The 23,234-nt window shown below is 54.8% G+C and overlaps 13 protein-coding genes across 25 annotated transcripts; 6 read left to right on the top strand and 7 right to left on the bottom strand.

The window, feature by feature from the left end:
* Nucleotides 1–29: 29 nt before the first annotated feature.
* On the top strand, nt 30–1,487 carry KVP18_000064 (uncharacterized protein; the record flags this gene model as incomplete). Of its 2 annotated transcripts, none has more annotated exons than XM_067949515.1 (1): nt 30–1,487. In XM_067949515.1, one exon carries the CDS (start codon nt 30–32, stop codon nt 1,485–1,487), a length of 1,458 nt encoding a protein of 485 aa, XP_067812424.1. The 2 variants fall into 2 exon arrangements, with proteins under 2 accessions (XP_067812424.1, XP_067812423.1); XM_067949514.1 differs by having other exon boundaries at nt 219–1,487.
* Nucleotides 1,488–1,525: 38 nt separating this feature from the next.
* KVP18_000063 (uncharacterized protein) lies at nt 1,526–1,804 on the top strand (the record flags this gene model as incomplete). Its single annotated transcript, XM_067949453.1, has 1 exon — nt 1,526–1,804. The coding sequence occupies one exon, from the start codon at nt 1,526–1,528 to the stop codon at nt 1,802–1,804; it is 279 nt and encodes a 92-aa protein (XP_067812422.1).
* Nucleotides 1,805–1,841: 37 nt separating this feature from the next.
* On the bottom strand, nt 1,842–2,672 carry KVP18_000060 (uncharacterized protein; the record flags this gene model as incomplete). The annotated part of the gene is made up of 1 exon (XM_067958107.1): nt 1,842–2,672. One exon carries the CDS (start codon nt 2,670–2,672, stop codon nt 1,842–1,844), a length of 831 nt encoding a protein of 276 aa, XP_067812418.1.
* A 31-nt stretch (nt 2,673–2,703) lies between these two features.
* KVP18_000073 (uncharacterized protein) lies at nt 2,704–4,077 on the bottom strand (the record flags this gene model as incomplete). The annotated part of the gene is made up of 1 exon (XM_067949742.1): nt 2,704–4,077. The coding sequence occupies one exon, from the start codon at nt 4,075–4,077 to the stop codon at nt 2,704–2,706; it is 1,374 nt and encodes a 457-aa protein (XP_067812443.1).
* A 23-nt stretch (nt 4,078–4,100) lies between these two features.
* Nucleotides 4,101–5,300, top strand: KVP18_000066 (uncharacterized protein; the record flags this gene model as incomplete). Of its 2 annotated transcripts, none has more annotated exons than XM_067949654.1 (1): nt 4,101–5,300. In XM_067949654.1, the coding sequence occupies one exon, from the start codon at nt 4,101–4,103 to the stop codon at nt 5,298–5,300; it is 1,200 nt and encodes a 399-aa protein (XP_067812429.1). The 2 variants fall into 2 exon arrangements, with proteins under 2 accessions (XP_067812429.1, XP_067812430.1); XM_067949655.1 differs by having other exon boundaries at nt 4,377–5,300.
* Nucleotides 5,301–5,303: 3 nt separating this feature from the next.
* On the bottom strand, nt 5,304–6,713 carry KVP18_000057 (uncharacterized protein; the record flags this gene model as incomplete). The annotated part of the gene is made up of 1 exon (XM_067957864.1): nt 5,304–6,713. The coding sequence occupies one exon, from the start codon at nt 6,711–6,713 to the stop codon at nt 5,304–5,306; it is 1,410 nt and encodes a 469-aa protein (XP_067812413.1).
* A 144-nt stretch (nt 6,714–6,857) lies between these two features.
* KVP18_000065 (uncharacterized protein) lies at nt 6,858–11,502 on the bottom strand (the record flags this gene model as incomplete). 4 transcript variants are annotated; one of them, XM_067949595.1, is made up of 5 exons in its annotated part: nt 6,858–6,995; nt 7,025–9,348; nt 9,377–9,502; nt 9,547–10,221; nt 10,248–11,502. In XM_067949595.1, the coding sequence occupies 5 exons, from the start codon at nt 11,500–11,502 to the stop codon at nt 6,858–6,860; spliced, it is 4,518 nt and encodes a 1,505-aa protein (XP_067812426.1). The 4 variants fall into 4 exon arrangements, with proteins under 4 accessions (XP_067812426.1, XP_067812425.1, XP_067812427.1 ...); XM_067949594.1 differs by lacking the exons at nt 9,377–9,502; nt 9,547–10,221; nt 10,248–11,502 and having other exon boundaries at nt 6,911–9,289; XM_067949596.1 differs by lacking the exons at nt 6,858–6,995; nt 7,025–9,348; nt 9,377–9,502; nt 10,248–11,502 and having other exon boundaries at nt 9,506–10,021.
* A 37-nt stretch (nt 11,503–11,539) lies between these two features.
* On the top strand, nt 11,540–14,136 carry KVP18_000059 (uncharacterized protein; the record flags this gene model as incomplete). 3 transcript variants are annotated; one of them, XM_067958060.1, is made up of 3 exons in its annotated part: nt 11,540–11,641; nt 11,671–13,373; nt 13,563–14,136. In XM_067958060.1, 3 exons carry the CDS (start codon nt 11,540–11,542, stop codon nt 14,134–14,136), a joined length of 2,379 nt encoding a protein of 792 aa, XP_067812415.1.
* A 226-nt stretch (nt 14,137–14,362) lies between these two features.
* On the top strand, nt 14,363–16,294 carry KVP18_000069 (uncharacterized protein; the record flags this gene model as incomplete). 2 transcript variants are annotated; one of them, XM_067949703.1, is made up of 2 exons in its annotated part: nt 14,363–14,800; nt 14,858–16,294. In XM_067949703.1, 2 exons carry the CDS (start codon nt 14,363–14,365, stop codon nt 16,292–16,294), a joined length of 1,875 nt encoding a protein of 624 aa, XP_067812436.1. The 2 variants fall into 2 exon arrangements, with proteins under 2 accessions (XP_067812436.1, XP_067812437.1); XM_067949704.1 differs by having other exon boundaries at nt 14,363–16,294.
* A 51-nt stretch (nt 16,295–16,345) lies between these two features.
* Nucleotides 16,346–19,303, top strand: KVP18_000067 (uncharacterized protein; the record flags this gene model as incomplete). 4 transcript variants are annotated; one of them, XM_067949675.1, is made up of 4 exons in its annotated part: nt 16,346–18,320; nt 18,348–18,664; nt 18,691–19,026; nt 19,055–19,303. In XM_067949675.1, 4 exons carry the CDS (start codon nt 16,346–16,348, stop codon nt 19,301–19,303), a joined length of 2,877 nt encoding a protein of 958 aa, XP_067812434.1. The 4 variants fall into 4 exon arrangements, with proteins under 4 accessions (XP_067812434.1, XP_067812432.1, XP_067812431.1 ...); XM_067949673.1 differs by lacking the exons at nt 18,348–18,664; nt 18,691–19,026; nt 19,055–19,303 and having other exon boundaries at nt 16,346–18,340; XM_067949672.1 differs by lacking the exons at nt 16,346–18,320; nt 19,055–19,303 and having other exon boundaries at nt 18,455–18,727.
* A 15-nt stretch (nt 19,304–19,318) lies between these two features.
* KVP18_000062 (uncharacterized protein) lies at nt 19,319–20,119 on the bottom strand (the record flags this gene model as incomplete). Its single annotated transcript, XM_067949365.1, has 1 exon — nt 19,319–20,119. The coding sequence occupies one exon, from the start codon at nt 20,117–20,119 to the stop codon at nt 19,319–19,321; it is 801 nt and encodes a 266-aa protein (XP_067812421.1).
* An 80-nt stretch (nt 20,120–20,199) lies between these two features.
* KVP18_000070 (uncharacterized protein) lies at nt 20,200–22,473 on the bottom strand (the record flags this gene model as incomplete). The annotated part of the gene is made up of 1 exon (XM_067949717.1): nt 20,200–22,473. One exon carries the CDS (start codon nt 22,471–22,473, stop codon nt 20,200–20,202), a length of 2,274 nt encoding a protein of 757 aa, XP_067812438.1.
* A 140-nt stretch (nt 22,474–22,613) lies between these two features.
* KVP18_000072 (uncharacterized protein) lies at nt 22,614–23,162 on the bottom strand (the record flags this gene model as incomplete). Of its 2 annotated transcripts, none has more annotated exons than XM_067949729.1 (1): nt 22,614–23,162. In XM_067949729.1, a coding segment is annotated over one exon (549 nt), but the record flags the coding sequence as incomplete, so codon positions are not given. The 2 variants fall into 2 exon arrangements, with proteins under 2 accessions (XP_067812442.1, XP_067812441.1); XM_067949728.1 differs by having other exon boundaries at nt 22,614–23,035.
* Nucleotides 23,163–23,234: the final 72 nt, after the last annotated feature.

Raw genomic sequence — 23,234 nt, 5'->3', positions numbered from 1 at the left:
ACAGTGGCGACTCAGTAAAACTCGATTTTATGCGCGTTATCTGGAGGCAAAGCACAGATAATGATGTGATGCTCCAAGGTCTTCCCATCACAATAACCTTTGGGCCTGTGAGATCAGAGTGGATACCTGGGATTAATTGCCGACGTTATGGGCCGTCAACGACGGTTACGCAACCGCTGATGTGTTACAAATCCTTACCCAGAGGTGAAAAACGTCGTATGGAGCGATCCGATGAGCATTTGCCTATTTCAATACGCCCTCAGAACCCTGAGAAGCGGATCTTTGGGAAGCGGAACGCCGAGAAGCGGATCTCCGAGAAGCGCATCTCGCGACGCCCACAAAAGCTTGAGAAACGGGTTACTAGGCGTTCGCGAGCTCCCAAGAACAGAAGACACAGGAAACGTCGCCGACGTAGAAGGGTTGCGAAATCGATCTGGGATCTGGGATTCAGTGACAGCGACGAGAGTCTGGATCTCCTAACACTGATGGGCAAGGCGCGGAGGAAACGAGTCCACACGCCGAAGGCCCCCTCAAACTTCCCCTACAGCAGCAATGCCAACGATGTCGGAAACAACTACGGCATGTCTGGTACGTTCCACATCCCAACTCATTCGGACACCAGAAGTGCGCCATTCCTCAGCAGCCCGACAAGCCAAGACGCACAGGCCATTCGTGAACCAGAGGAGGTGGAGATCAGCGAGGGTCTCTTAAGCCGCAGACGAGTGCTTCGCAATGCAAATATCCCTTCGAAGCTTTTCATGCACCCAGATGGCAGGTTCGCGATTCCAGAATACGTCCCTAAGACAACGCCTTCGAAGCCTGCGGAAGTAGTTCCACATGGGATATTGAAGACTCAAGGATCCAGAGGATCAGGACGGAAAGTCAGTTGGGAAAACGACACTACCGAACCGTTGAAAACGAGTACCACCCTGCCTGATACAGTTCCCGATGTTGGCCCTCCCCACCCTGATTCAGCGACTCATCTTAGGTCCTCCACTGTCATGGATCCACTGAAGGCTATGCGAAGCCCTACTCACCAAGAAGCTCTGCCAACTGTCGAAGCTCCACCCAAACCCAGGCGAAGCCCCGCTCACCAAGAAGCTCTACCAACTGTCGAAGCTCCGCTTAAACCCAGCCGAAGCCCCGCTCACCAAGAAGCTCTACCAACTGTCGAAGCTCCACTTAAACCCATGCGAAGCCCCGCTCACCAAGGAGCTCTACCACTTGTCGAAGCTCCGCCCACACCCATGCGAAGCCCCGCTCACCAAGAAGCTCTGCCAACTGCCGAAGCTTCGCCCATACCCAGGCGAAGCCCCGCTCACCAAGAAGCTATACCAACTGCTGAAGCTCCGTCCATACCCATGCGAAGGCCTAGCCCCACTTATCAAGAAGCTGCTATGTTCCAAAATCGTCTGGTGTGTCTAATGACGGCTCGGTATGGTGACGAGTCGTCAGAGTCGTTCGGGATTCATCAGTCAAGTGTTTAATAACGTTTGGCCTTTCCTGGTGCAATTCGATTTTTCGCATGAAAGTGGTCGTCGCGTTCCTTTGCTGTGTGTCTTTCGCTGGCCTAGGCGATGATGGCCAGGGCAACGACAACGACAACAACGCCAGCATCAACTCGCCACAACAAATAAAGAACCCGTCTCCTGCGTACCTGGCTATGATGGGTCATATGGATGACATGAATGCCAACCACGGCAAAATTGCGGATGATTACCAAGCCAAAATGGAAAACCACTCCAACGAAGAACTAAGGCGCCTCGACCAACGATGGAATGATCGGTATGGCCGAATTGCGTGATCGTTTCTTCTCACGTAAACTTGTTTGTGTTTCAAAATTATATTTTCACCGATGGAATTTCGGCCGTGGTCGTGGTGGTCTTTGAAGGAGGCTGGAAGCCAGGCAACTTATAGCCCCACACGGGAATCAAGGCAGGGATGTATACTTGTTCAGATTTGGCCGAGTCAGTAGCAGCCGGCGTTGAGGAATCCGATGTGTCTGGCTCCGTTGAACAGCGCGAGTCCACGTCAAAGTCGTTTGCCAGGGCCTCCACGCAGTCGACCCCTCCAGGCAGCGCCCGACCGAGCTCGCGGAGCCAGTTTCCAGCCCAGGTGCCTACGGTCGTCACGGTTTTCTTCACCCGTCGCCCGTCAAGTTCGAGAGTGACCTTGTCTGTTATATCTCCGCCGCCGCATACATCCGACACCTCATCCAGCACGTCTTGTGGAATGAGTTCCTCAAACCACGGCACGGTTTCGAATCCACACGACGTCTGACACAGACCCCCCAAATTCTGCCCGAAGTCGTCCACGCCCACGTCATCCCAGTTCAGGCTGTCGTTGTCGGACCAGATGCTAACGCCTGATGGCTCGCAGCGCTCACCGCTGCGCAAGTCTCCAGATCCCCCCACACAAAGCACGGCCCAAGGTGCACAGAACGTGTGGAACATTGCCTGATCGTCCACGGGGGTGACACCTACGATTGCGTCGTCATCCTCGCACAAAAAGCTTTGGAAAACCAAAGCGACAGATGGGACTTTCTCTGAGGAGTGACTTGTGATGCTGCTCATCCACGTTGGCTTGTTCACCAAGGACCTGCTGAATACCAAGCACATGGCAGGCAGCTCTTGAGCTAGCGCACCCACACCCAAAAGTCCGAGCAGAAACATTACACGTGTTCTGAAATCTATGATACTAGTTTTAAGATTGCCACTTGGTTGCTCTGTACTCTGGCGGCCTTCTATCCGGAAAGCGTGTACCGCGTCGAGGGTAGTCATAGCCGAATGAAGGATGAGCCAGGTCGGTCTGGTTGTCGAACCACGAGTGTGAGTCCCGTATGTCGAATCCGGCAGGCTGCCTAGGGTCGAAATGGTGAAACCCCGGCCTCTCCTGCGGAAACTGCATAGGAAACGTATAGTTGCTAAACATCCACGGGGCGTTCTGCTGATGCAGAGCTTGAGCGGCAGCAGGCAAAGGCTGCGGTACCGGCTGCGGCATTTGTTGGGCTGGAGCGTAAGGTGGATGCTGACCGAAATACGTATACGGTTGGTAAGCCGAGTACGCGTCATAGCCAAAATCTTGGACTTGGGACCGGCCTTCATCAGGTTTGTAGTACACGGATCTGGGCAGCAGTGACGGATCCGATGGCTGACGCTTATCAGGAAAGGTAGGTGTTGCGTGCATGGCTTGCGTTGGGATAATGCCGTCATGTTCAGTAGGCTTCTTATGTCCGAACCCTAAGGAAGGCAAGTCGGGTGCAGTCTGGGAGTTAGGTAGAATGGAATTTTCGCTGACAACAGAAGAGTCGTGTACCGACGGAGCTGCCGTTAGTGGGTTCTTGGCCCTGCCGAAGTGAAACTGCCGCAACGCTGCAGGGTCAATTCCAGGCGGTAGAATCCCTTTGAACACAGGAGACTCGAGACGTGGCTGTAGCGCCGGCGACGGCTGAATGGGTCTGGGCATGCAGACGGGCGATTGTTGGGGGATGGATGTGGGACTGACAGGTGGAGTAGAAAACACTTCGGCCTCGATGCGGTCTGACACTTCATTGACTTCGGGCACCTCAAAAGGTTTTTGGGTTTCGATCGGCTTCTGGATTGACTGCTTTATCCTCTCTGCCCATGTAAGAGGGAGGCCGGTTCCCTCCGTCATTGCCACATCGCGATTAACTACAGGGGCCGCAATGGGGGCAATGCTGGGGGATTCTTTCGCTTTTACACTAGGTACATCCTTAGGCCAAGAGAGGTCAGCGTGAGATTGCACGGGCAGCCTCGCTCTGTCGCCTCGCCGTCCTCCACGAGTTCCGCGTTTGGGAAGTGGCTTCTCCATCTTCTCTTTCTTCGGCCGTTCCACCGTTTGCCAGTGACCCTGTTGATGGTTGCCTCTGGTCTCGAGAATATGGGCAATGTGGTTGTTTATTCGGTCTTCGTCGTATTCGAGGTCTGACACCAAGTGAATGATGTCCTGACGGCTAAAGTCATAGCTTTCCAGAATAGGTGTGAGTCTTTCAACCCAGCCAGCAGAGTCCTTTCTGGCGACAGGTCGACGACCTCGACGAGGATTTCGAGTGGGCATTGGAATTTGGCCTTTTTCGGCAAATGTCGGCAACACACAACCTGCTCCTCTCAACCCCAGACGACCCGCCGCTGCCCCGACCTTATTGCCCACCACACCTCGCCGTCTTCGTCGAGCACGAAAAGCGACCGACGGCCAACGAGTTGGGTAGGCCAGCACGGCCTCAACTGACGCCAGAAGAGGCCAGCAAGATAGCATACCAGGAAAGGGGCGACGACTACAATATATGGTACCACCGGTACCCTACACAGCGGAGTTTTGACTTCTTTGACCGTACTGGGCGGGAACCAGCCCTGACGATGTGCAATCCCTTTCGAGACTCAGGATGGACGCAGGCCGACTTCGATACAGACTTGAAGAACCCCCCTATTTGTATGTTCTTCGCACGTGGCACGTGCACACTGGGAGAGAAATGTCGGTTCCTGCACCGGGTACCAACTCGGGAGGATGATGACAATCTGACACCGGTTGTGGATATTTTCGGTCGGGAAAGGCATGGAACCCACCGAGAGGACATGGACGGCATCGGTTCCTTCCAAACGGATTGTCGCACGCTGTTTGTCGCGGACATCAAACTTGATCGCAGCGACCCTAACTTCCACCAGTCACAAGTGAACCACTTGTTTAAATACTTCGGTTTGTGGGGACCTGTGGAGTCGATTCGAGTGATTCCCAACAAGGGTATCGCTTTTATCCGGTTTCAATTTCGGGCTGGTGCCGAATTTGCGAAGATGGCCATGACGGAGCAGCCTCTGGGAATGGGGGACCAGTTGTTTGTACGGTGGGCACATCCCGATCGAAACCCCCGTGCAGCTTACGGCATGGAGTACCGAGCTCAGAAAGCGGCGGAAGAGGTTGTTCATCGACGAATGGATCAGCTGGGCCTGCCACAGGACACCCTGAAGAAGCACTTTCAAGGCACGCTGCTGGACGGCATTGATGAGGCTGACGGGGAGTGGGGCAAAGTGGCCATGTCAATGGTGACTCTGGCAGGGGCAGATCCCGAACGCAAGAGGCCTCCCGAGGCTGCTCCTCGAGATACGAAAAAACCTAAACCAGACATCGGCCCTGTTTCTTCTGATCAGAACATTGACATAGCAAGTATCGAACTTGAGGCAGAGGAGGCTGAGATTAAACGTCAAGCAGTGCAAGAAGGGATTGAACGCATGAGTGACATCCTGTCGTCTTTGCCTTCGGCACCTGCTCTAAACATCGACATATAGTTGTTACGACGCCACAGTGGAGTTAGAACCATGTCTCTTGGTAATAGCAGCCGGGGGCGGGAAAAATGGGATCAGGTCTCCCAAATCGTTGGAGTGGGTCAAGGGTCCTCGCGACTTCCCCTCAGATTTACCCCGTCTCGATTTACTTTCTCGTGGCTTACCACCTTTTGCCCTGTGCGTGTGTGGTCTCTGATTGTCCTTGTGGAGCACAGGACGGCTTGTGCTGTTAGCTGCAGCGTTGACCATGGCTGTATACTGCGCTCCCGACTGCTTAACAGGCAGAACTTGTTGAGATCCGGGAGTAGTCATGGCTGTATACTGCGCTACCGGCTGCTTAACAGGCAGAAATCGTTGAGATCCGGGAGTGGTAGTCGTCCCCATGTTCGACATCGTCAGCATCCGAGCTCCAAGACCAGAGGTAGGTGAAGGAAGCAGCCCCATGTTGTACTGCGATCCCCCTACCATGTTGGATCCACCACCTAGGTTGGATCCCCCCGCCATGTTGGATCTACCTAGCAAGTTTGAACGGCTGTCCAGATTCGGACGACCAACCATGGTGGAGCGCATATCCATGTTCGACTGGGTTATCAAACGAGAGCCGAGTCCCGACACGCCAGATTGCATCCGGCTGGGTCGAGGGTCGCCTCTAACGGGGGGGAGCTCGAAGAGGGATTGGGACAGTTCGGGGATTCGGTCAGCGGGTTCTATCGGAGCGATCACATTCAAAAACGGGGTGAAATCTCGATTGACGTCATCACCCTTCAAAAGGGGCAAAACGTGCTCCCTTTCCAGATGGGAATTCGCAGTCTTCACTAGGTGGTCATAGTGCGGATCGGGCACGTCGTTAACGAGCCGGTGTTCGGTCCAGGTTCCAGCGGGGTACAGGGGCATCTCCACGGGGACGGGGATGTAAACGTCAACGGGGACCATCCTCGGTTCCATAACAGAAAGCGGTACGAGAACCTTAGGTCCATGATCATGAAACACTGGAACTATCGTCTGCGCAACAGTCATCGGCAGCGTCCGGTCATGGTAGACAGGCACGTCTATTCTGTTCTCCACGTTGACAGCCTTCGGTACTTCGATTATTTCTCCAGGGACCTCCACAATATTATCGACGTACTCGATTTCAACCTTGGGGACGTACTTAATAACTTCACGAGGGACATCGACGAATTCCTTTCTAGGCACGTGCTTCACGACCTCTTGGATCTGGGGAATCTCAACCTCCTTGATGACATATTCAATCTGAGGCACCTCCACTATCTTTTCGGTGTGGACGTACTCTTTTCGGGGAACGCGCTTCTCTATCTCCACGACTTCCCTTCGTGGCACCGTACGAATGACTTCCTGGGGGACTGGAACCTCCACATAGGTGACTTTGTACTCTGGTTCGTTGTAGTACTCAGCCATAGTTGGAAATATAATATTCTCGAAATTCTGAGCTGGGGGGTGACACGCGGTGATTTCTGATTTCTCTGCTCTGCAGACAATGTGTGTTGACTGACCTGACTGCCCCACTAACATGTTGATGGCTTAGCGGTGTTTGCACACAAGTCACCTTCGCTTCTTCTTGCTGGAGGTGGTGAAGGGGTTGCGGATCAACTCTACTAGTTCCTCCGCGAACTGCCTGCTGTTTTCAGCCGTCGTGGAGGGGACGCTCTCAAGGAGCATGCATATTTCCTCAACAGACAGCTGCGTTGGACGGAATCTGTTGCACTTACATTAGCCTCCACAAAGTAGTCCAGAAGAGAGCCTTCGATGTCGATGCGGTGACGGGTCTTGAGAATCTGGCACTCACGAAACTGCGACGCAGACAGTGTCGAGGACACTGGCTCAACGGACTTGCACGCCTTCACAGGAGCATCCGCCCAGTCACTGGTGCTCATCTGCCCAAGAGCGCTTACAGACTGCGACTGCTGGAACGTGCGAGACTTGCCTGCCAGAGCCTGGCTGGCGCTGGCCTGACCACTGGGCTGGCTAGCGCTGGCCTGGCTGGCAATAGCCGACCAAGCCTTCGGTGAGGGCTGCTCCTCAGGCACTGGTTGGCACTCGGGAACAACTTCGGGCTCGGCGTCAGGAAGAGTGGCCCAGACTTTCGGCTGGGGTTTGACCAGCTCGCCAAGGGGCTGCTTCTTTGCCTTGGCCATCCGCGTTGAAGGCGTCCTCTGCGTCTTCTGAGCCTCAGCAGCCGCCAATATCGACCGTTCAAGCACGTCGTCTCCCAGAATGTCCTGCTTGACAACGCCCGCCCACGGCGCCAGAACCGAGTCCGCCTTCTTCAAGACGGGCTCTGCTTGCACCTCACGGCTGCTCTGCCGGAGGGCCTGCGCTGGCACGGGCGGTCTGTCTTGTTGCTTCCGAGCCGATGACCAAGTGGAACCCTTGCGAATAGGGCCGTCTTCCACCTCCTCCTTCTTGGAACTCTTCCTGCGTGTCTTCTTGGACTTGGTCTGGAATCCGAGAACGTCCTCTTGAGGCGTTGGAGGAGTCGTGTCCACATGCCAGTCATCGTCATCGCCCCAACCATCCACTGCTGTCATCCCTTTGTCCTCGATGACAGGCTCAGGGTCAGGAATGGCTTGAGGTTGAGGTTCGGGCTCAGGAGTGATGGGCAACGGTGGCTCAATGACGTGCTCTTGCCTGGGGGAAAACCGTTTATACTGGTTGAATACCTTCACAACCAGTTCATAAGGTGTCCCCATACAGAGTAGTTTGGCGAGTGGTAGGCAGGAGAAGGCGGAGTCGTCATCATCGAACAAGCGATTGAGTGGAACAAACGGCATCAAAATGTGGAAGCTAACCTGTAGATCGCGAGGGAGACGGCCACTGCGAGCCCAGTTTACCATTGCATCCGTGCTGTAAGGGCCACGGACAGACCCATCACCTGAGCGATACTTCCACATGGGCAGCATACGGTCGAAGTCAGTGAGAGCTGGGGGAATCTCAGACAGGTCAGATACAGGCTCTGGTGTGGGAATGCTAGGGAGGGAAGATAACGGTTGCTGGAACCGACGCAAAGCGTCGAGCTCCTGAGCTAAACGCACCTGGGCATCCTTCATTTCCCGCTCTGCGTTAACGACGGCCTGCTGAACGACTGCACTCTTGGATGCCAGTTCACTGTCCATCCGAGAGGGTGGTAGGTGGCGCATCTGAGTTTGCAAACTCACCAGCTGACCATAATTAGACGTGGCCTGCTGGAGCTGTGCTTCCAACAAGTGGATGCGACCGAATCCCGCAGAGGAGTTAGAATTGGCATTGACAGGACGCCCACCTAAGCCGGAAGAGGATGACGGAATACCGGAATGTCCCAGGACAGGATGAGCTAGGCCTGGTGACAACCCAGGCACTAGGCTTGTTGGGTGCCCCCCGTGACCATGTCCTGCAGACGCGCTCGGAGATATGCTGGCGGCGGCCAAACTAGGGGACCTCGATACTGGGGAGCTCATGATGGGGTTATGGTTCATACTCAAACCGCTGATGGCGCTTTGGTTTCGCAGGAAGGCAGCTCGATTCAGCTGGACGTCGATGAAAGGACCTAGTGGGCTGTCAGGTAAGTGCCCCAGTGACCCGAGAACCTGACGAAGGAAGAGCAAATTGGGTGTGACGTTCACTCCCTCTCCAATTAATTGCCCTAGACAATGTGCAAGTATGCGCTCAACGTGCATTCGAGATTTAGGATTCTCTGCGGTCTGCGAGAGAATCTGTGCCAGTACCACTTGCGGCTGTGGCACATTGGGGGTTGGTCCCTTGAGCAGGTCGAATATCACAGACTCGATGTCACCACTGTTCAGCATAGGAGGGTCAATCGGTGCGGGCATCGTCGGAGGCTCTGTCACGGGGGGTGGCTTGCGCGGGACGCCTCTTGTGAAGGCCGGAGGATCACGGGGCTCGACCAGATCTGCATCGGCCCACGGAGCTCGTTTGGATTTGGCGTCCTTCGTTGTCCAAGAATGGTTGGAAGGTTCTGTCTTCGAGTTCAAGAGCATCTTACCTTTCGAATGCCCCTTCAGGCTGTCAGTGTCCACCAGTTGAATCCTCTGCGGAACTGGGTGAGGTCTCTCCCTCTGACCTACGTTCCGACTCGGCCTCGTCTATCGCGAGGCGACGGCGGTGAGCCAGTAGTTCAAGACGTGTGAAAGGCATCAGCGTAGTATTTGACCTTTTTTTTTGTGAATTCAGCAGATCAAATTGGCGCCTAGCTGTTAGCCATTCAGTCCAGCGTAGATCCCTCTGATTCTAAGACTATCAGGAGAATACAGCGCGATTATGGACCGGAGTATGCAACTGAGAGTACCGGAGAGCATCGCAGGGTAGACCTCAGTCTGTACCTCTGTCTGCAGCTCTCTCACAGGTAGCTCCTCGTCGGTGATCAGCGTTGAAATCTCGGGACAGATGTCGAGCTTGTCAGTAAGCAATGCTCGGAGAGCGTCCCTCCGTAGTGATTCCACGTCCCTCTCGGACCACAAGCTCAACGATGCCAGGTGCCTTTCCCTAATGCCGTCGGATCGGAGGCCTAAAGCAGAGGGGGTTTTCAGGTTGACGGTGGGTAACAACACACCCCCGATGTCCGCAGTCACCGCTCGTAACAGGTCGGCTCGGCAGAGGCACTGCATGGGACATGTAGTCGGTTTGCCCGTGAACAAAAGAATGACGCTGTGCGTCTCCTCTCCCGATTCTTCGGTTCCAAGCAACGCGAAGAACGCTTTGAGCGCTTCCATTGCTGAGATGCGTTGTTGTATAGAGCGCGCGGAATTCAGAGACGAACCAGCGTCGGCCGACCGTGGACACGTCAGCTGCACACAGCAAGCAGGATCCGTCCAAGGGGTCACGAGTCGCGATACCTCCTCATCTTTCGCCAAGCCCACAGGCACGCCGTTAGGCCGATCGGTATGATTGGCGATGACTGACAAGTCCCAGTCTGTTTTGGAAGAGCGAGAAACTCACTGAGGTGGCTTTCACCCAATCGGAGTAAGGGTTCCCCTAGCTCGGGACCCCAGGATAGGAAGGTCGCCTCTTGGAAGTACGTTTCTTGGATACGCTTCTGGTCGAGTCGGCCATAGAGGGCCTCAGGAAGGAGGATGGTCATGAGAGCGGACTTCAGGGCCTCTGCTAAACAATGTAGGCGCCTTATCCGTCTGAAGCGGTCCATGAGAGTGCCGATGGCAGGGCCAGTTACAGATGACACAATGCGCCAGTCAATCAACTGCACAGACTGATGCCAGGCCAGTCGAACATCTGCTTGGGTGACCCGCTCAATCCATGCTTGCAAGAACTCGGCTATGTCGTCTCGAGTGTGGGATTTTCTGGCACCGAAGGCATTGGTGGGGAAGTCAACTTCCGACTGGAAGCCCTTCAGCACGTAGAAGCAGAAATTATTCGTACGCATCGATATCGACACTCCATATGAGGGCTTAATCACTATCACCTCATCGAAAATTAGGAGGAAGAACGCCAGTAGATCAACCCAGAAGCCGTTGACCCGGCCACGACAAACCATTGTGCCCCCTGCGCGCAGAACCCGAAGACAAACTGCAACCTGTTTAAGCTTCATGGCGACTGCCTCGGCAACGCGCAGCCCAGACCAGGCCCCGTCCGCCAAGACTACATCGTATAGCCGGCCGTCAAGCATGGGACAAGTGCTTTGCAAATCTCGGACGTCGATATCATTGACGTCCATCCAAACGGGTACGAAGCCCGTCCATGATTCAGGATTGCCGCCAGCGCGGATCTCGTCAGCATAGAACTCTGTGGGCAACCGCATCGCGAGCCCCCCGCATGTCTCAGGGAGGGTGAGGCCTAAGTAGGTCACGGGCTGCAGGCTCTCCTCTATGAGGGCCTGCGCGAACCCGCCAGGAGCACAGCACAGCTCCGCAACGCTAAGGTGGGAGTTAGGGTTCCCGAGGGTCCGAGAGTCCAGGTCCAGATGAGGCAGGATGAAATTACGCATCATACGCCTGCAAGTGTTCATCCAGTAGTCCACGTACGTGGACTGGTTAGCCACATCACGTCGCAACTTTGCATCGTGCTGAGTACGGACAGTCTCGCGATGACAGTCTACGACAGCCCATGCTCGACATGAGGCCTTGGTCAGCAACACCTGTTCCACCGACCTCCCTTGGGCGGCTGCCAACCAAGACGAGAACGGACCCCAGAGTTGCTCTGCCCAGTCTAGGTCAGAAGAGTCAGATGGCAGAAACATTCCGCCCTCACAAGGCAACCAATTGACCCATTTTCGAATGCCTCCTCGTCGCGTTCAACGTAAACGACGGGCAGTGCCGTTCAACGCCCAGAGAAAAGTTGAGCCGGATTGTGAGATCGCTGGGTCCTTCATCACAAACGTAAGAGCATCAGGCACGGGTTCACTCAGTTGACTGCTGGAGATCTGAAGCTTCGGGAGGTAGCAATAGTGGCCATAGGAAATTTCTTCAGAACCGAGGCCTTCCCAGCGAGATCACTGGCTTTCCTGATACGCCGCAAAAACATCCTCAGCCTGCTCGCGCCCAGCCTTCAAGTGGATGACCTAGCCATCGTAGCGACGGCCTACGAAGCACTCACAGTCGTTGCTGACTGGACCCTCAACCGCTGCGAGGACAGCGCTGCGCTACTGCCCATGCTTACAGCCTCTGGCACTATGTGCTTTCGGGCAGCGGAGGCACATGTTGCAGTTTGCAGCCGGCGAGAAGACGATAGGCAGAAGGACGTCCTGTTGCGGTTGTTCACTTTCGTTGATGTCATGCTCGATCTAGAGTGTGAGAATTCGCAGCTGATCCAGTGGGTGAAAGCTCATACGGGCCGACTGCTGTGCGAAATCATCAACGTAGAGGACTCCCACGACTGCTGGAAGGCGGCTTGCCGGCTGTCAGCGCGGCTGGAGGCGCTGGCACCTGGAATGATGGCCGATGTGGACCCCAAGACGGCGTTGACGCGAGGAGCCGGATGGCCGTTGGCTTTACTTCTGGGGGGAGGACAGGTTGTCTTGTCGGAGTGGGCAGAGACGTTGAAGGCCATCGAGGCAGGTGTCGCTTCCGATATCCCTCGACTCCTGCTCAGCTGGAATGAGAAACCGGAGGACATCGAGGCTGATGAACCCACTGTGAAACTCACAGGACGTGAGCGTTTTGTCGATAAAGGCGAACGCAAGACCAACAAAGCCTACATGGATGCATTGCGGCGCTGGCAACGACAAACAATCGAGTTTATTGATCGCGTCGTGGCCATGCAGGAGATCATGGAGCAGAAGCCTGCGGAGCACGACGTTGAGGCGCTTCTTCTTGTGTTCGGCCGCATCGTGGGAGGAGTAGCCGAAGACTTCGTCACCCTACATGCCGCGGGAATCACCCCTACACTGCTGAAGCTGGTAGCAGCGGCAATCAGCTTGCTGGAAGTGGCTTTAATCCAGGTGGACTCGACGAAAGAACTGCTGGATCCTCTGATTCACCTTTGCGGGTTGCTTCAGAGGCTGTCTGTGGAGTCGCTCGCCACCGACGAGGCCACTGGAGTGCTCACCTCAACCACTACCATGGTAGAGATAGTCGGGCGGCTGTTGTCCTCGCCCTGTGCTGGGAACCCCAACCTGGAGCCTCTGCTGGCAGCGTCGTGTGCACTTGTGGAGACTGAGGCCATAGCCGAGACGTCGTTCAGTCACAAACAGCACACAGCGGCAAGGTGCTCATCGGTGGCTCTCCTTTCGCTGCTCCTTCAAAACTCTCCGCCGAACCCTGTAATGTCTGGAGTCTTGGAGTGCTACTGTCGGGTTTTGTCTCGCAAAGTCAAGGGCCTGTCTCACAAAGGACCAGTCTGGGGGCAGGTGGTGCTTCAGGGCGAAGTCGTCAACTCCCTCATCGACATTTTCGCTGAGGAGGACAAGGACGAATCCTTTTTGTTGCCATTCAACATCATTCCTCTGCTAGCTCACTGGGTCCAGAGGACCCCTGGCATCGAAGCAGCCGAGGAGTTTGCGTTTCCAGAAAATATCGAGCGGCTGAACGAGGCTTGGGAGAATACCAAGGACCCATCCACGTCATTCGTTGCATATAAGGCGTCTGTGTGGCCGCAGCTGGCCGCTTTGTTGTGAGCTCTAAAGGCGCCCCACATGAATCATGAGTACTGGTTATTCACTCCCAACAATAATCGCTGTTTCTGCTGTGCATGAGCTTTGTCTCCAAACACAGCAAGCACTGGTCGAAGTCTGAACAAGTACCTATCTTCTCTTTCGGAAAGGAGGCCGCCTAACACCCTCTATGACTCGTAATTCTGTAGGTCCTCAAATCTCGTCGTGACGCAGTCCTCTCTTTGTGTCAAAGAAGCCTTTGACAGCCAAGCTTTCATTGATCTTGAATGCCCCAATTCAGCGGCGGAGCTGATCCCAGAACCTAGAGAACCGTTCACTTACCAAGATTTCTGTTTCAACGCTGGAATATACCTTTGCTACATCTTCGGTTGGGGTATCATCGACAATCTAGTTCTGCTCTGCATCAGCGAAGAGGACCGGCGGTATGCATTCCCCCTTGTCGTTGCCTACGGCGTGCTCGCCGCAGCTTCAGTTGCCTTCCTTATCCTGTGTCGGTGGTTGTGGGAACCCGGGAAGGCCCCATTCCATTTTTGGAGAGCGTTCGATGAGACCAACTCCTTCTTCTCCATGGTTTCAGTTTGGGGAGTCATTGATTTCCTATTCTATCTGTTCTGCTACCCATCAGATTGGATTCTGGGAGTAACTATGATGGCTGTTTACAGTCTATTCGCCCTCACGTTCTACATTACCTATCTCGTGCGGCGGCATCTGTTTGGGTCTCGTCACATACTACGTGATATTTACGCCTTGATGGAAGAGTGATGCCTTAAAATGTTCGATCTGATTCTCTCGTTATGGTCTGATAATTGATTCTGATACTCTCGCTATGATAGCTATCTTCTGCAGATCAGGTATTTGTGGTGACACTTTCGGGTGTCTGAACCCAAGCCAGACAACTGTAGCCAGACACAGAACACAGCAAGACCCATGTGAGCCCTCGTTTGCGTGGGCTTCACGTGCGAATTGAGTTATTTTGGCCAACTTCTCAATGGAGGATCGAAGCTCGAGCCGACCTGATCACTCCCGCCGTTCCCGTAGCCGAAGTCGCACACGAGAGCCAAGCAGCGAGCAGGACTTGCGAGGCCGGTTCGGTCGTTTGGGGGTAACTTCGTCGCCTCGTCGCCAATCGCCAGAAATCCCCAAACGCAAGTCGGATGACAACAAGAAGCGTTCACGCGCAGACTCCGACGAGGGCCAACCTAAGAAGCGTCGATCTAAATGGGGGGCGAATGACTCCGGAGAAGACCTCGTCGAGAAGTTTCAGAAGGGCGGGTTTAGCGCAGTACCTCCGCCAGGAGTTGTGCCAGAGATCAACCCAGCGTCGATCCCATCGGGGTCCAATCAGTTACGACGGCTGTACCTGGGGTCGCTCGACTATTCATTAACTGAGCATGACATCCGGGAGGTATTCCAATCGTTCGGTACAGTAAGAGAGATGTCGTGTAGTTCGTATTCTAGTTGGTCCGCTCTCATCTCTTCGCAGATAATACGCATCGACATGCCACGAGAGAACAACCAGAGTAAAGGCTTCGCTTTCGTTGAGTACTCTTCAGAGGAGGCCGTTGAGTTGGCACTGGCCACGATGCAAAATTTCCACCTCAAGGGCCGACTGATTAAGGTTGGCCGTCCCACATCTGTGGGCAATCTCGCACAGCTACCACCATCACAGACATCAGACTCCCTTTGTCGGCCTATATGCCCTGCAGTAGGAACGGGGCTCGGCTCTGCCACCGTTAACCTCGCGCATAAAGGCAACTACAGCCAGATAACGAATGCAGCAGGTGACCGCAAAGCGCCTGTTGAGAAACCTGCGATGCCGCAGGTTGAGCTGGCAGTCTCCAAGCCTCCACCAGCCCCTCCTTGCCTACCAGTGGCCCCTGTGATGTCCAATCTACCTCCACCACCTACGAATAAGACATATGACACCATGGCGAAAATCTACGTCGGCAATTTGACCCAGGACGTGTCGCAACAAGATCTTCTTGACTTATTTGTCCCTTTCGGACCTATCAGGCAGGTGATTTTAGTGCCGTCTCCAGATCCTTCACAGGCTCATAGAGGATACGGATTTGTGGAGTTCGAGCTGCCTCAGTGCGCTATGGCCGCTCGAGATAGCATGAACGGTGTTGACATTAGAGGTCGACGCATCAAGGTCAATTTTGCCTTTCAGAATACGGCTCCTCCCTCTTCAGGCACGATGCCCATGACTGCTCCAGTTTATGGTGTTCCTGGTTACGCTCCGTCACCTGGGATGCCACCTGGTTTGCAGCCAACAATGCCACCGGGTATGCAGCCAACCATGCCGCCGGGTATGCAGCCAACCATACCACCAGGAATGCAGCCTGGAATGCAACCAGGAATGCAGCCAGGAATGCAGCCAGGAATGCAGCCTGGAATGCAGCCTACAATGCAGCCTGGAATGCAACCTGGAATGCAGCCTGGCATGCAGCCTGGAATGCAACCTGGAATGCAGCACATGTACACCCAGCCCTATGGTTATTACCAGGGATATCAAATGCAGTACGGACCTCACATGATGCCTCACATGGTGCACGCGGCGTACCCCTACGACCCCAACCTAGCCTATGCCTACCAAACACCACCAGTGGTGAGTGACCACCAGCCCCCGCCAGCCCAGGTTGAGTCACGGACCTTGGCCCTCCTCGACATGCTTGACCCACGAGAAATGGACGACGAGGTCGAAGATGAGATCCGAGCGGAGTGCAGCCGCTACGGAACGGTAACCAGCGTAACCATAAAGGCAGTGCGAGATCATGTGCGAGTTTTCGTGCGGATGGCTTCTGTAGAAGATGCAAAGAAGGCACTTCCTAAGTTGGACAAGCGCTGGTTCGCTGGAAAGCAAATCACTTGTAAGTTCTACGACGATCATGAGTTCATGCGTGATAATCTGGAGCTGTAGCGATTCCTTGACAAATTCACCTGCGTGGCACGAGGTGCTAAAAACACTATAATGAGTGGAGCAGGTCTTGCTCCTGTGTTTCCTGACGATGCTCTGCTCAACTCGCAGGAACCGCATGATCAGTGGACGGCACGGATGCCCCTTGACGACATTTCGGACGAAGTTGTCTTTTCAAATGAGTCCCAGCGGAAGGAGATTCCAGAAGAGGCACAAACTCATAAGCGGCTGGCAATACAACCGATTCCGGCACGATCCCAGCCCGAAATGAGAAGCGAGGCGATTGACACAATCGAAACGTCAGACCTGTCTTGGGCACAATGTTCCGAGCGCCCCTGCTCTCAACCAACATCGGTCTTCTCCACCATCTTTGATTCAGACGAAACCGAAAGACGAAAAGTAATGCTCATCCGTGATGCTTTCTTGATTGCCAGGACTTCCCATTGCGTGGGCATAGCGTTTGAAATCTTCACCAGGCTGCAAGGTGCCTTGGGTGACTCGCAGAAACGGATCGCCTTCGCGAGTCTGAACAGCATGCTTGGCTGCCACCCTTCCGCATTGGTCGCCGCCCTTACACCTGATACCGTGCCTTTGCTGGTGTCTCTCCCCGACTACGACGATTGGGCCATAGACCTCTTGGCCAAATTCTTGCAGTACAGGGCTGAATACCTTCCTACTTCCTGTGATCAGGTCGGTTCCAACGAAACGGCCAGCGTACTGGCGGTATGCTGCGCCCGAAGCGGGATATCGGACCCCAAAAACCTCGGTCCCTCAGGTCTGCGATCGGGCTTGGTGTCGATTTGGAGCAGACTGCCTACAACGCGGGATCAGTCCCCTCCACTGCTGGACCTCCTCCTGCATTGGATTAACGACTCCGGCGCTGCTCTGAAGACCAAGGGCGAGCTCTTCACCCTCCTGTTCCACCAGGCTGATCGGCTTCAAGGCGGAGACGGATGGCTGCTGTCTGGTTTCCTGGAGCTTGTCAGTAGATCCAGGGCTCATTGTGCAAGGGATCTGCAGCTAGTAATGTCGTTCTTCTCCTTCGAAGCTTGTGTTCGCGTTCTGTACTTGCTGTTCGGCTTGCCCACGTGGTGTCCCCGGCGGGTTATGGGGACGTGGCTTCTGCTGGTGGTATATGCCTGGGAGCCCACCAAACCACCGAGGATGGCTCCCTTCCTACAAGAGACTGGTATTCCCTTGTACCGATTGTTATCTGCGTACCTAAAGTGCCTTTGGGAGTTCAAACCGCCCGAGTCTTCTCTGATGAAAGAGTACCTGACTTTTTTTTATGTCCCAGGATCGGAGATCTCGACTGAACTTTCGACTCTTGATGCTGCAAAGCGCCTTCACTATCTGCAAGGCGCGATGACAGAGACTGCCATACGACTAGTCCTTGCTAAGTGCTCTTCCCCTTTGAACACGCTCGATGGATGCCAGCTATTTATGTACCTGCTCGATAGTGGACCTTTCCCATTGGGTCAGTGTCCGTCCACGCCTCACCTGCTTCGAAGCACCTTGCAGTTCATGAGAGGTATTGAGTTCCGCCTGACCACACCGCTGAAGGCAAAGCCCAAGGTGGTTTCCGCAATGAGGGACGTCATAGGAAGGATTGACGCTGTAGTAGGCGGTCCCTCAGACAACACTAGACGGTATTCCAACCAACTCAACCCCTTTCATCCGGATCGGCTGTCGGAGGAGAGAGAAACGAATTGCGAACCAAAGACCAACGTTTCAACTCGGCAGCTTGTCTCCACTCGTGCTCTCTCTATGGTTGTACCCAGCGTTCCAAGTCATCCCCCCTCAAAGATCCTACCAATCCTAATCGCTGAGCGCAATCTGCGCCATATTCCTGTCGTTCCGTCCGCTGTAAAAACCGAGGGGGGACTGCCACCGCAACCATCTGACTTCGACGACCCTTTTGCATTTCCGCCGAACTTCTACGGTCCAATTGCCCCCCTCATCCGCCCTGTGACCGAACCGGCGCTGCCTGTCACCTCAACTCCTTCAGGCCTTGTTAACGACGGCAACAGTGAGTTGGGTGGCGTCTGATCACCAGCTTGCTACCTCAATGCGGTTCTACAGTGTCTGTTTCTTACCGACTTGTTCCGTGGAAAGATTTTTCGACTCCGAGCCCAGCGTCAGAGTCACAAGTTGGCGAAGGCCATGCAGAGAACCATGGCTGCCCTGGTATGCAACAGGGGTACCGTGGACCCCTCTGAGCTTCGTGACGCTCTACCTCCCCGATTTCAAACTGGAGACCAGATGGACGCCTCTGAGGCCTGCAACGCAATTCTGGATGGGCTTGGCGGACTTAAGAACGAAGCGGTGGGGGAGGCATTCGTAGGCGAAACTGTCAGTGCGGTCGTGTGTAGGGTAAGTGCCTGCTGCACGTCAGACAGAACTGCCAGTATTCCAGTGAGACCCGATCCCCAGTGACTGATTTTCAGCTGGCATTGCCTGGCTCGGGTCATGTGGGTATGCAAGACCTCTTCGGCCAGTTCCAAGAGACCACAGACGCCGACGACTACAGATGCGACAAGTGCGGTTTCAAGGGAACAGCCACCAAAAGCACACTCATATCCTCCCCCCCAGCCCACATCTTCGCGGTGATGACCCGTTACGCCTACGACGTTGACTCTGCTGCGCTGATCAAGCTCATGACCCGTGTCAGCCTGAGCCCGGTTCTTGTCGTTTCAGGGTGGCTGTACGATATGTATGCTGTGGTCGTGCATGCGGTGAGCAGCTGGGTGCGCGCTGATTCAGGGCAAAAACGCTGGTTCGGGGCACTATTATGCGATCGGCCGGCGCTCCGAAGACCCCTCTGGACCCTGGTACAGGTTTGATGACGCCAAGGTAACGTTGTGTCCCCAACCCCTCGTCGATATCGAGGAAGGCTCGGGTCGCAATGAGACTCCTTTTTGCGTGTTCTACCGGTGTCAACAAGCGCCGAGCTCTCCGCCACCATCTATATCGCGCAGTTTGCTCAGAGAAGCACGGTCGTTGATGGCCTGAGCTCGGTCTTCCGCCTTATATCACTTCGTCGGGCCCGAGCTCCATCTTCTGGCGACACATGGGACACGTCCGCTTGGATTCCAACCATATGTCGATGCAGTCGACATGGAAGGCGTGCCCGCAATTCAGGACCCGTACAATATCCAGTGACTTGAAGGCATCAGCGCAAACCACGCACTCAGGTTCAGCGCCAACCAGATCCTGGAACACGCTAAGTCGGGACTGTTTTCGAAGAGCCTTCAGCTCGCAGCCCTTGTTGGCGTTTATGTTGTGAAGGGCGAACCGGACGCCCGTAAGGAAGGCCCTAGTGTGGTCCACGCTGTAGTCCGGCCGCCACAGCTGCACGTCCCCTATTGTCTCCTCCACGTCATCCTCGGGGTCCCCTTCACGGGGTAACTCCGCGAACGGGGCGATGTTCTGCACCTGTCTGGCTCTACGGAGGGGCATTCCGACGAATCCTGGCCTTACCAGTCGACTGTATCTCCGGGTAGTTGGCCTTATCACACCTTCGGTGTCGGTAACCAAGCGCGGTTGAGGCCAGGCTGGGATGTCCAGTGCTGTCTCGCTGGAGGCGAGGTCCTCTGCGATGCGGTTCGCGTAGTAAGCAGTCCATGTCGGCTCCAAAGAAGTCGTAAGAGTTCTTATCTGCCGAATTAGAACTTCACGTCGAGGTCCCTCAGAAGCCTCCGCTTCGGTATGCAGTAGGCCTGCTAAGGTTTCAGCATTCTCCGGTGACGGATCATCTTGTACGCTCTGAATAGCCGTCTGAATCTCTGGGTTTGGGGGAGTCACCACCTCAGTATCCGACGTGTGCATCCTTTCTGGTTTCGCTCCCCTGGTTTTTGACACGTGATACAGCGAACAATCTTCTGACATCACTTGGTACGTTTCTGACATCACTTGGCACGCTTCTGAAGTTGGCAAATCAACTCGTCTGCTTCGCGTCTTTTTCGCTTTCGGTCCTTTTTGGAGGCAACGCCGCTCTCAAGGAGAAGAGTAGCTGCGACGAGTGAGGCGTCGGCTTCTTCAGGCTCCGCGAGCTCCGCCACCGTGGTTTCCGTCTGCGGAGCCGCCTGTGGGGGAACTTGCACTGTGGCAGTCTCCAAAACCTTGTCAAAGTATTGTCGGGTGCGGCTCCTGGTCTTCTGAGTCTGCAGCCACTTTTCTTTCTGCAGCAAAAACTCGTCAAGGCGGCATAAACGAAACACAGAAAAGTTCCGCTTGCGGAGTTCTTCCGAGTTGCAGTTGTTTTCTCCGAGAAGGCCTTCGGCTATCTTCTTTTTATCATCGTGGTCCGCGGCACGAAACATGGCAGTCACCACAAACCCCCCATGAGGGTTCATGGCAAGAGTCCAGACGACTGGTAGGAGATTGGCTACCAACTTGGCTAGTTGTTTGGGCTGTAGTGGACTGCTTGGACTCACCAGCTTCTCCATGAAATATGCCCCGGATCGGTCCATTGAGAACTGCTGAAGAAGGTTGGATCTCTTCGCAAAGTGACCGAATGAGTTCGTGATCTGTTGAATCGTGGAGTTGGGGAAGGCAAGGAGGGATTGCATGACGGAGATACCTGCGGGGTCCCAGGGAATCAGCTTGCGTGACGCACGCTCCGGGTTGTCCGCTTTGTGCTCGGCCATGAGAAGCAGGATCTCCTCCACAGCAGCAACGGGTCTAAGGCAAAGCAGACTCACCCAAAGACTCTCAGCGTACTGCGTTTCCGCTACGTCCAGTGCTGTAAGTAGCCGGCTCACGAACTCCTTGTGGTGAGCACGCAGTCGTCTACAGGCATCAGCCGCCTTCCAAAGCACAGCTGTGTGCCGGGGAGAGTTTTCTTCCACCAGAGCTCGGAACGGCAGTTCCTGGACGACCACCAGGAGGTCGGCCTCGTTGAGGTGGGCGCACTCCAGCAATGACTGAACAATGTAGTTCCCTGTTTCGTGCAAGGAGAGCTCGGAAAGTCGATGGCGGATATATCTGGAAAACAACAAGTGGGTGTTTGCGACAGATCCACAACGCAGAAGCTCGTCCCACAGCCTACTTCCTGGTTTGGAAGTGCAACTGGCATCAAAGAAGCCCACGACGAGAGCCGAGTCAGGATCCTCCATTGGCGAAGCCGGCGTCTCGCCTGCGTAGACGGCAGCGCAAACATCCATTGGCGGGTAATTACCCTCCCATGGTAGGCCTTGAAGCGCTTCAACGTTCAGTAGTTTGTCATGGAGAACCTGCATCTGACTCGCTACTGTAGGGCTAGTTGCCAAACTTTCCAGCACCAAAATCAACCCCTGGAATGCTGCGCTAGCGGCGCTGTTAAACCAAATGTCCTGATGCACCAGGTCCACGGCCTCTGTGAGCTCGGTCAACAGCAGGCTGAAGGTGTCAAGGAAAGAGTCGGGGGGCGTGTAGTGGTCTTGGGGAATGACCAAAGTTGGTCTTTTCCGTCCAACTGAACGGCTGCCCATTTTTTTCAAGTCCTTAGAGAGCAAAACGTCCTGAGTTCTAAACCCAGAGAGCACCAGAAGGCATGCCAGAAAAACTTTGGCTCCGCCATCATTGAAGAGGACATCTGTTAACGACTCGGATTCAACGCCGCGGAAGTAGTTGAAGAAGCGCATGAATAATGTCGCCACCTTGCTTTCTGACTGATGGCTGCTCTCCAACCGAGATTCCACCTCTAGAAATGCAGGCAGCAGCTCCACCACCGTTTGAGTGACGTGGGTGGCGTATTTGCCAGTGGACATCTTGAACGGTTCTCGCACTACTCGTCGGAGCATAGATCGGTAGGATTGCAGACTGATCTGCATCACTTCATTAACGTCATCAGACCACGCGGGCTCCAGCGACGCCTGTTTGACGCCACGCGCAACCAGTGACAGCAGCCGCTCATACACCTGACTGCCATCACGCGTCCGAACTAACGAATCCTCCTTGGAGCGCACCTCCTCCAGCACACCAAATACCTGTTGTCGGAAATCCTGAGGGTCCGACCAGTCGATAGCGAGGTCCACTTGCTTTAGGTACAGCGCCACCTCGTCCACTTCAAAGTGCTGATGGGGTCGTTGGGTGGTCTCCTGCTCATTGGCAGCCAAGCCACCATCCCTGCTTCGGCCTCTTCCTCGCCCTCTTCCTCGTCCTCTGCCTCGTCCTCCTCTTCCTCGCCCTCTACTGCTCATCAACTTTTAATCGAGATTTCACACTCGCCGCGCCGTCAGCGCTCCTCGACAACCACAGAACTCGGTACAACGAAGTACTACCTACGTGCCTATCACAGAAGAACCTCACAACGCATACAGACATCTTGAAATTGGAAGGCTCACGCCTCAACAGAAAAAATTGGGACTCCAGCTCCGCCCATCACGCACGACACAGTGGTGCCTTGAGACCCGCGAGAGAGCACCGGTTCACTGTCATGCGTCTTCATCTCGCAGGTACTGTCGGAATAGCTGACAAAGTGGCATAGCTCAAAGGCTACACAGAAGCGAGCGCACTCCGCCTTGGTCACCCCCTTTTGAACCGCCACCGTAGGGCCTAGGAATCCGATATCTTTTTTCCAGCAATGGCCAGCAGCGACAGGCATCCCAAGCCGAGGCAGGAAGGGCACGTCCTCCCAAGGAGCCAGAAAGTTCCAAGCATCGTAGATGTCGTTCTCGGATTCATTCTCGGGTTCACGCGTGTCTAGGGCCGAGGTCTCAGATATCGACTCGAATGCCTCACTGGCTGCGAGAGGTAGAGTAACTGTATCCGTCTGAGAGATCGAGCTGGAATCTACTGTCGTAGCGACTGCAGGGGTCTGGAGATGTAGAGTAGCTGTATCCGTCTGAGAAATCGAGCTGGAATCTACTGTCGTAGCGACTGCAGTGGTCTGGAGAGGTAGAGTAGCTGTATCCGTCTGAGAGATCGAGCTGGAATCTACTGTCGTAGCGACTGCAGTGGT

Source organism: the organism of the source record quoted next, assembly GCF_019968955.1.
Source record: "MAG: Porospora cf. gigantea A chromosome Unknown PgA_NODE_150_length_33168_cov_323.273, whole genome shotgun sequence".
NCBI lineage: Eukaryota > Apicomplexa > Conoidasida > Eugregarinorida > Porosporidae > Porospora > Porospora cf. gigantea A.
Note: the sequence above shows the minus strand (reverse complement) of the source record. Positions and strands in the feature narration are given on the sequence as shown.